The sequence below is a fragment of the Magnolia sinica genome, chromosome 2 (genome assembly GCF_029962835.1).
Source record: "Magnolia sinica isolate HGM2019 chromosome 2, MsV1, whole genome shotgun sequence".
Taxonomy (NCBI): Eukaryota; Viridiplantae; Streptophyta; class Magnoliopsida; order Magnoliales; family Magnoliaceae; genus Magnolia; species Magnolia sinica.
Genome location: NC_080574.1, coordinates 139,068,119 through 139,079,015, shown reverse-complemented (window position 1 = coordinate 139,079,015; position 10,897 = coordinate 139,068,119). Strand labels below are relative to the sequence as shown.

Sequence of the window (10,897 nt, the reverse complement as noted above, 5' to 3'; positions counted from 1 at the left end):
GAGGAATACGCTGTTTCGATCCAAACAGCAGTTGATGTTGTGCATTTGGATGCACACTGTAAAGCCCGTCTCATCTCTCACTGGACAAAATCGGTGCTAGAACGCTGATTGATATTTGCTGAGCCCAATCATTTTATCAAGGTGGATATGCGGAGGTGAATTAGATCTTTTGAGTTGATGGGAGTTTGATTTCATATGAAAGCGTGGATATCCCTCATTCCGTTTAATCTCATATTATAATAGCGATAACTTGCTGAAACATTTCAAACCATTTCTCCGTTATCATCATTAGGTTGCATGGAGAAATCACACATATTGTCATTATCTACAAATCCTTCAAGGCTTTCAAGCAAAGCCTCTTATGCCCAAAAATCCTTCCCGCCTTGTGTAGATTCCCCGGTTTGTATGGGTATCAAGGTAATAGGGCAGCCACTTTTAAGCCTAGGAATATGGGCCTTCTTTTCTAGACTAAGGTCTAGATCATCAACCCTCCACCTACACAAGGAAGAAGAACAATATAAATAAAAGAAAATTTGAGGCCATACGAAGAAAGATGCAATATTAATAGAATTTAGAAATTCAAAAAAACAAAAATCATAATCTAAGATTATAACTCACTTGTAGCCACTAGTCAGTCTATGCAGGAACACCAACATTGTCACCTTTGCCATATTAATCCCTAAGCATGTCCTTGGTCCTGATCCGAAAGGCATGTAACTGTATGGCCTTTGCATTTCCTGTACAAATTCAAGGTTCTTCAGTTGTATTAAAAAAGAAGAAGAAGAAGAAAACCCTCAGTTCTCTTGGATTTCAAATCCGGGCCTTCAATTTTTAGAATTCAAACCTTGGGAATTTTCAGTTGTGTTTTGTAGCTTGGATAATGATTTCGGTGGTTGTTGGAACCATTTTTTGCATACTCACAGGATAATGAATGTAATGAGAAAATTCATCTCAAGTATTGTAACTTGATATACATATCCAACATGTAAGACAATAATTGTACTAAGTTTATTATAAGATGGCTATAGCAAAAAAATGTGGCAGTTCCAAGCATAAGGTGGCCCACTATTATCATAATTGAAACAGAACTCTGGATTTCTTGTTAGGTGGTTATAATTTATTTTTTCTCTATTTTCATCCAAGTTCAATTTGAAATCCAGAATTTTATGGGGTCTCAAACATGATTTGAGTTGATAATCTTCCTAAATGACGAAAATTTATGCTGCCAAATGACCAACTTAAATGTGTTGCAGGTATTATCCCATTCCTCAATAAAATTGTGAAAATGTGAAGAAACAATAAACCATTACACTTACATCAAATCTCGAAGGATTAAATTCCATCGGGTTCTTGTATAAAGATGGGTCATAGTGTACATGCGTTGCGTCGATGTTAACATGCCATCCCTTCTTGATTTCATGACCTGCCAAGATCACACACATAGTTAACCAACCACCTTTTTTTAAATTGCAGAGAACAATTAGAATAGCAAAAATCAAATGAACCCAATAATTTATAATAAAAATCATTTTTAGGTATTTATATTTAGAACTTTCTTGAGGGGAGGGGCATGCGAATTCATTCATTCAAATGGTTTATCAGCATGCATTCTGCAATGTGGGGCCACTTGTGGACATTTACAGATACAGTGCATGTGGGTATGCAAGTGGGAGCTAGAGAGCAAAATTTACCTTCAATAATGCAGTCCTTGAGCACGACACGTGGGAACCATAATAAAACGTTTGACATCCTTAATGTTTCTTTCACAACCTACCAATAAATAAATAAATCAGCATCTCTTTAACTTAGATGTGAGTAATCGTTAGAAAAGAAAGAAGAATGGAGGCCCTGATATCATGGTGGTGTTGGAGACTGATGCTGTATTTCACCACCACAGCAACCCCAATTTGCCATTTCGACAGATGGAAATTCATGGGCATTTTGGCCATTTGGATCAGGCACCGGATAAGTAGCCTCTGCTGGGTGGTTTCACAGCTTAGTTTCTCCCTGAAATGATGTGGATAAAGACTTTAGATTTTCTACCTTTGAGCCATAAGACATGGTGTTAAGATCTTCTAGGGTAAGTGATGCTCCTTCAGGCTTACTCTTAAATATCGACAGTTGCTCTTCCTGTAATTTAAAGAAAGAAAAATGAAAATCATAGATGGGCTGCTTAGGTAGGTGGAAAACCTTGGAAAAATTACAAGAACTCGGTCCTCATGTCTAAGAAAAAAAATATACAGGGCTCGAATTCCTTCTAAAAAATTGTTAAATGTCGATTTCCACAGTTACTAGAAACAGTTCTCATGGGCCACATCCAGCCATTAATAAAGGAGTTAGAACTGCTCACCCTCAACGTCTCTTGGGCAGGTTTGTGCTCATCCAAGAACTTGACACTCCACATCATGGCCGCCGCAGTTGTGGTTTGGCCTGCGATTATCAGCGTCAATAGGTTATCCATGATCTCGGAGTTGTTTAACTTCTCTTCATCTGGCAATGAATCCCTCCGTAGCATTGTTTGGAGGAAATCTTCACAAATGTCCTCACCCATCCGTCGTTGTGAAATAATCTCTTGAAATATTTTCATGAGCTTCTCCCGCCCCTGTGATTTTGATTTTATTTATACTCTGAATTCAGACAAATGACTTCCAAAGGAGAGTAATCAGGTCTGTTTAGGAGTGGCAATGGGTTGAGTCAGCCCGTTGGTCAACTAGCCATACTGCCAAGCTAAATGGGTAGCAGGTCAGGCTCAGGCTATTAAATGTGGCCTATTAAGTAAACAGGTTGGGGTGGGTTGACCTCTACCTGACCATACCCACCCATATAAGTTGTCCACGGCGAGATCATGCTCGGGCTAAAAATGTGGCCCATTAAAGTAAGCAGGCTGGGCTTGGGTTGAACCCTAACTGACTGGACCTGCCCATATAGGTTATCAATATGCAGGCTAGAAAATGGGTTGGCTTCGTTGGACCGTGTCTAACTGCACCCGTCCAATAGTTTATCAATGGGTCAGGCTAGATGAACTGACCGACCCAGCCGAAAACCTGAAACAAACTAATAGATTATTATGCATTATGTAGCCTCTATATCCACTAATAGGCTAGGCTGGACATGCATTTCTCCTCACATTCCCTTGACATGAATTGGGTAACTAATGCTGGAGCATTTTCACACCAGGTTTAAGTAGAGTGGCTTGTGGGATGTATGGGCGCACTCGGGGTAGGCAGGCCCCACCCGTGTGAAGTGGAACCCATATGAAGTAGGGCCCACGAGGAGGGTTCAATCGAGTTCTTAACCCATGTGATGTGGGGCATGGAATATGAGATGAAGGAATTGATCCGGCCCGCTCTAACAGTTTGAACTTGCGTTTTCCCCACCCTGCCGGACCCATTGCCAACCCTAGGCGTGTAGGATATGTGGATTATGCAGACTATGCACTGTCATTTCGTGCATGAATAATGGTACAGTGACGTACATTCTATGAAAGGTATTCATTGCAATTGTGTTCGGTGATCAGGACTGTCCATTTGGTGGGCAACTGCATGGATAGGTCATTAGCAAGCCCCATCCATATATGATGCTCCAGATCAACTTTCCTGATCGCCATTCATCGAACTTCTTCAAAGCTCGTGACATATAGCATTTCCCTTTGATGCGTGTCAGGTTGCAGCTGTCCAATTTGCATTGGAGTGGCTGATTGACATGCTTGCATGTGAGATCGGAGCTTTCCATAAGGTGGACCGCTCTGTTTAGATCCTCTGGCAAAGAAATCAGGCCGTTCAACTCCTGAAGTGAACAACAACGGATGGCTAGCAAAATATATATAATTGTAGCCAGCCATTTTTCTTGTACAAGTGTGAGAGTGGAACCACCTCATCTTTTAACCAGAAGATCTAGAATAGTGTGGCCCACCAAATGAACGGCCTTAAAAAATTACCTTTATGCCCTTGTAGTATCTAGTTCCGGGGATCATGACTGGTAAAGACAACATGGCGTTTGAAATGTCGTTGCAGTGCTTCTGTATCTCTTCTAAGAGGGAGGCGTCCGTCACGCTCATCAGCATATCGCACATGGCATCGAACGCTACCTGCGCAAGCAAGATCTTTCTAGTTCATGGTTGCTAACGTGCGCCGGAATGATATTGTAATCGGGAGCTATACTCCAATCATGTGGGGGCATCAAGGAAGACCGTTGGATACAATGAACTCACCATAGATTGTGCATGACTCAAATTACCGACTGCATCATCATGACCTTCAATTTTGTAGGTCCTTTTTAGTATTTGGATGGCTGTGATCATGCAATCAAGCTGGATTTGAGACTTGTGCAATCCACGGTGGACTTGTATCCAATAATCCACAGCGATGATGTGGGGTCCAACGTGAGCCCTAGTACATTAAAACCATAATAAAGCAGGGGTGAATTCTACTGGATCCTTCATCCAGTGGGGCCCACATGATGATCTCATCATGTTTTGGATCCTTTTGCTTCATCACAGATTCGCCATCCCCCAAAAAGGGCACCAGTTCTGTTGGTAAGGATAATCATGGTCCTCTCTTCTTTATATTGAAACCGTCCATTCATGACCCCTTATTGAATTAATGGTCATTTGGACATCATGTAGGTGGGCTCAATCATGTTGTTTGTGATAGAAAGTTTTTCTTTTTATTGAAAGATTGCCACTCCGATAAAACCGGAAAAGAATCCTGCCCTACATGTTGCATGAGGCGGGTAAAACGCCAAAGCTTTTTTTGGAATCTTGTTGTTAATGGGACATCCAATCCGTCCATCAGGTGCGTCTTCTCATTTCCACCGCAGAAACTAAAAATCATTCAAATCCAAATATCTGGTCGGCCATACTGGCGAATCGATGTAAACTCACGCTTAAAAACACTACATTCCAGCCCTGTGGCCCGCTTAACTTATGGATCAGGATGATTTTTGAAGAGTCTGTTCATCAAATTCCAATGAACGGGTTAGATGGAATGTGCAACCATGATGGGATCCGCTGAACAAATCCATGGTTGGCGTCCCCTCCCAATGATGTCTTTGGTGTGGCCCATATGACTCGCTGATCTAGCTAATTTTTTCCATCAGGAAATGATATTAAGGGGCTCACCTGATGAACGGAGTGGATGTCTACAACACGGTGGCCCTACGGATCTTGGGTATTTTTTCCAGCTGCGTAGAACAGGTACTCTACAGGATTCCAGTCCTATAAAACCTAACCGGAGGTCCCTATCGTCGTCCAGGGATAAAATCCTTCAATTGTATCATCCAACGTCGTATCTGCCGACAGGTTATTCCGTTTTCTATGTCGCGACTCAGGCTCAACCGTTTGTCGTAACCTAGTGGGGCCTACATTTTGAGATGCTAAAATATTGGAATCGTAACTTGTCACTTTACTAAAATAATATATTATTACATAATCTGGTTTCAGTTATGATCCTAGCCTTTGAATTTTAGATTTGAATGTGACCATTGAAAGTCTTCTTTTCATTGTTCTAATTTCTTCTATAGATAGTGGTGGTCAAAATCATCCTTTCGGCGTAGGTTTCTTAGATTCCACACAACGGTTCTAATGACCGGACCAATCAAAATAGAGTGGCACAGCGACGAACCCGGACTCTGAACTGCAAAGAGTAGGGTTGTTCGCCAGTCAAGCTAGCTCCAAAAACTTACTTGACTCGGCCCGAGTTAGCTCGAATTGACTCGGCTTGAATGGCCGATTCGAGCCGAGCCAAGGTAATGATTTAAAGCTCGGGTTGAGTTCAAGCCAAGTTCAACCAATGGGCATTTCAACTCGACTCGAACTCGAGCTCGACTCGACTCGATTAATAAATATTTTATATATATATATATATAAAATATATATATATATATGTATATATATATATATATTATTAATATAAGTTTTAACTTTTAACTTTTAAAAAAAAAACGCTAGAGTCTTTACCTAACTGCACACACCCCATTTCCCTTTCCCTTTCTTTACTTTCTCTACCTGCTGTCAGCCGCACGCCCTCTCGAACCACTACCACCAATTTTCATTTCAGCTCCACAATAGTGTGATTTTAATCTCTTCAAATTTACTTCTTGGGCAAGAAACCCAAGAAATTTGAGATAAGTTCTTCTCAGATTTGTTAAAGCTTCAAGGAAATCCAATGATCTGATTGGCTAGAGTTCTTTACTTGGATTTCTGATTTGTGTTCTGTTCTATTTCTTTTCTAATACTTGGATTTCTGCTAATGGAAGAAATCAGAAACAGATCGGTTCTTACAGGTTTCCTCATTTGATTCAAAGCTTTGTTTGGTTTTTTCATTGGGTTTTGCTTTGATTATCCTAAGATTTTTGAATTTTTCATCAATGGAGAAGGATCAAGAACAGAATCCATTACTCTCTCACCCAGCAAGCTCGAGCTCGACTCGAGGTAAAGTCGACTTAACTTAAACCACTAGCTCGACTCGACAACTTTGGCAAGCAAGTCAAGCTTCAATGTGAAGCTCAAGCTTGAGTACATCATGGACAAGCTGAGCCAAGCATGACTCACCTCGACTCAGCTCGGCTCAATGCCCACCTCTAGCAAAGAGGCATAAGCGCGGATACAGCGAGGCCATGACAGTGGAGCCCATCTTGATGTATGTATGTATATCCACACTGTCCATCCGTTTTTCCAACTCCTTTTAGGGGATTAACATAAAAATTAATTTGATCTAAATCTAAGGTAGACCATGCCATAGGAAACAGTGGTGATTGAATGCTACCATTAAAAAAAAGTTTTGAAGCAAGCTCATACCTGTGCTTTCCTATCATCCAGGTCTGTGTGACCTTATCAACAGGTTGGATGGCAAATAAAAAATACGGTGGGTACAGGGAGTTTTTAACGGTGGGCATCCAATTGCCACTTTTCCGGTGGTGTGCTCACCTTAGATTTGGATCTGGTTCATTTTTGGGCTCATGCCTGAGATGAGTTGGCAAAATGTACGGACGGCGTGGATATACAAAACATACATCGCGGTGGGTCCCAGGGACACGGCTGGGCCATTTCCCAAAACAAATGGACGATTAAAACATCTTCTTGCTGGCCATTACTCTTTTTGTACACTATGGATAATCTTTGACCATTGAAATGGCCTGATTATTGGATCAGAAGATCTATTAAGTGTGGGCCACCTGATGGAAGGTTTGGATCTAGCACACGTGCAATATTAGCAGGTGCGTTTGCATGTGGATGGGTTAAGCTATACGCGCGTGGGGACTATATAATATCGTGTATTATAAAATTCATGATTGTCAATAATCCCTCAAAGGAATCAGTCAATGGAATAAGAGGTATTGTATAATGGTCCACCCAAGAAATCGTTCATATTATTATTTTTTAGTTTGTCCCGGTGATCCTAACCGTTGATAGGATGGGGACTCATGGATGCCTTGTGCACTAAATTCCACGCAGATGTGTAATGGGATTCTGCATATTGCTATTGAACGGTGAGATGTTTGGTGCACAATATAAAGGGTCATTTGGGAGCGTGAATCGATGTGAATAGGTGGTCCTGGTTGGGAGTGTATCAAATATATCAGAAGATTTTATTTATTTATTTATTTTATTTTTTTAATCATAATAAAATCTAATCCATATGGTGAAAGATGGCACAACCATCTCTCTTACTCTCTTTCTTCTTTTAAGTTTTGGCCAAAATGATTGTGGAAAAGAGTAGTAATAGGTCAACCTCAGATGGTTGTAATTAATCATGTAGACCTTAATAGACCTTGAAGTTACTGTCCATCTAATCCATATGGTGAAGATGGCACATCATCACAGTATCCAAACCATTGAAAAGGTTTGTGTTGCAGAAAAACACCCAATTCATTGGACATCCCAAACATCCCAATGGTGTGGCCCACCTGATGAATATAGAATCCATTGTAGACTAAGCATAGGCTGAAAATAAAATGATTCTACAACCTTAACCATCTGATTTCATCCATCAGCTTTAGACAAGTGACTTTTGGGCCATGATCCATCCACGGTAGGTCCCACAACTGGATTGAAATTTAAAGGAGAATCAAAAAAAAGAAAAGCAAGGAAAAGGTTTACCTTCATGCTAAAATCAAGTACCCGAAAACTCTTCCCAGTCTCCTCTGCTTTTCTGAGCCTCTCAAAAACCATTTTGTCGAATTTCCTAACGAACTTAGATAGAGAATTCATGGAAAATGGATCTGATAAGAGACGCCGGATCCGCTTGTGGCTCTCCTGGGGAACACACAGCAAGCTGTTCTTCCCAACGGCATCACCCATTGATTTCACATAACCCTTGTTGAACAACACAAAATCATTGGAAAATATCTTTTTGGCACCCTCTGGGCTTGGAACAAAGATGTGGGTCTTCCCAAAAATCCGCGTCTTAAACCAATTCCCATGCCTAATCACACCATAAACACCAATTGCAAGTATTAATTATGATATAAGAATTAGATTACACACACCATGATCAAAGTAGTGTGAAATCTATTATATCATGTGTTAGACCCGCGGCCATGCCTAACACATGCAAGCACGCCTATCTATAGGTCTTTGTGTAAAATTATTAATTTTATTCTTTTCAATATGAGTCCTACATCTAAGAAGTGCACATAACACAGTTTTATTGAATCATATTAACTATAGAAGATATAGTCTAACGAAATTAAAAAAACACTACTGACAAGATAAAAATACTAACCATAAACGCCGTAGTCTAACAAAATCGTAGCAGCCTTTGGTACTATTGGTGGCCCGGAGAAAAGAGAGGGTCTCGCCGATATAAGGCAACCCGAGCCCGCCTGGGATGTCGTCTCCTGTACGTGTGAAATTCCTCCATGCTTTTGGAATCAAGAAAGAAATTCCAATGGAAAACAAAAGGACAGCCAAAAGATCATAGTAATTGCTAGCAAATGATATCAACTCCTCCATCCATGGATTGTACATCTCAAAAGGCTTGGATAAGAGCTTTCTGTTTAACAAAATAGATAGAGGATTAAGGTTATGAGATAGGTTTGTACTCTGCAGCCTGCATTTTATAACAAGAAAAGGACCCAAATGGTTGAAGGGTGTCTGGAGATTGAAGACTATCCAACGGTTGGATTTTGCTGAAGAATCACTATCATCATCATGAATGTGACAAAAACATTACAAAATGCACATTTTGTATTGTGAAAGGTACGTTTGAAGAATCGAGAGATGCCCACGAGGGAAAGGACAAACCAATGATAAAAAAATAGAAAGGGTGGACATTTGCATGCCTGGGAAATATGAATGTGGGCCTGCATCATGTGCACTCCACAACAACGAAATGTATGTGAAATGACCAAAATGCCCACTTTGCTAATCCACGACTGTGGTGGCAATGCCATTGCAAGTCCTTTTTGTAGTTTCGTACAATGATTGCCTTTATTAGTGTTTTAAAACCCGGGAGTAATCGGATAAGCTCCAAGGTGAGTGGATTTTTTTATTTTTTATTTTTTTTTAAAAAAAAACCAAGGGTTAAATTCATGAATTCAAATGATATGACAAAACTGTGGTAAGTATGTGTGTCCTTTTAATTTAATAAATTATATATTTTCTTTATTAAAGCTTAATTTACTTCTCATTGTTACTGTGTATACTTCTTTGTTAAGGCTTTTATATTTTTAGAAAATGAAATAAAACAAGTTTAATATGAAATATATGGCAATGCTTAATTTGTTCAATTCTCTATAATAATCTCTTGGCCGAATTCTAAAACACCATGTTGATGGTGAAGTGAGGAAAGTGGATTAGGCTTTACCCTTATCAAGAGGCCCACCTTCATGATGTGTTGTATATCCACATTGTCTATTTATTTTTTCAGTCCATTATGAGATGCGGTCCTAAAAATTAAGCAAAGTGAAATCTTAGATAGACCATAGTATAGGAAATAGTGATGATTAAATGCTCATCATTAAAAACTTCCTAAGACCCATTGTAATGCTTATTTATCATCCAACCTATTGACGAGCACACTTGTATGAAATAAAAATATAAAGATCAACTTGATCCAAAACTTTTGTGGCCCATAAACATTTTTTAAGGGTCATTCACCACTAGAGCTAGGCATCGAGTCGAGTCGGACTGAGTTAGGGCTGACTCAACTTGATCCGGTTTTGAAATAGGCTTGACCCAAACTCGATCTGACTCGATACCAAGTCTAGCATGCCTGACTCGATCTAAGTTCGGTCTAGCCTAGACTGATCTGGACCGAGTCTAATCCGGTCAGAAGTACGGAGTTGGGTCAAGTTGGCACCGAGTCAGATTAAGAGATGAGGGAGGGAGGGAGGGAGGGAGAGAGAGGAGGAGGAGGGTGATGGTGGTGGTCGGGCTTGGAAGTGGAAGAGGAGGAGGATGAGAGAGAGAGAGAGAGAGAGAGAGAGAGAGAGAGAGAGGAGGGTGATGGTGGTGGGTGGTTGCTGGGCTTGGAAGAGGAGGAGGATGACGGAGGGAGAGAGAGAAGTTGGGATCGGGTCAGGGTAGGGTTAGAGAGTCGGGTCGAGTCGGGTTTCAGATTGAGTCGACTCTAACCAAATCGAGTTTCGGGTCGAGTTACTAGGTAACTCAAACTGGACTCGGTTTGAATTCAGATTAGGCGAAGCTTACTCGGTTTGGACCGACTCACCTATTCGGCTCAAATCGAGTCGGATTGGACCGAGTCGAATGAGTCCAGTTAGCCAGATCAAATCGTCCGTGCCCACCTCTATTCACCACCAATGTTGTGGTTCACCTGAGAATTGAATCTGCTCAAGTTTTTGGATCAAGTCTTAAAATGAGTTGAAAAATGGATGGACAGTCTCTATATACCACAAATTCATCAAGGTGGGTCTCACACACGGTCAGGCTAACACC

General features: G+C 40.7%; 1 protein-coding gene across 1 annotated transcript; it reads right to left on the bottom strand.

Annotated features, from left to right (window-relative positions):
- Positions 1-151: 151 nt before the first annotated feature.
- LOC131237934 (abscisic acid 8'-hydroxylase 1-like) lies at positions 152-9,052 on the bottom strand. The gene is made up of 9 exons (XM_058236023.1): positions 8,724-9,052; positions 8,099-8,423; positions 3,938-4,087; positions 2,351-2,602; positions 2,044-2,130; positions 1,692-1,770; positions 1,317-1,423; positions 619-737; positions 152-495 (listed from the first exon to the last, which is right to left on the bottom strand). The coding sequence occupies exons 1-9, from the start codon at positions 8,966-8,968 to the stop codon at positions 360-362; spliced, it is 1,500 nt and encodes a 499-aa protein (XP_058092006.1). The 5' UTR covers positions 8,969-9,052; the 3' UTR covers positions 152-359.
- Between the last annotated feature and the right edge of the window lie 1,845 nt (positions 9,053-10,897).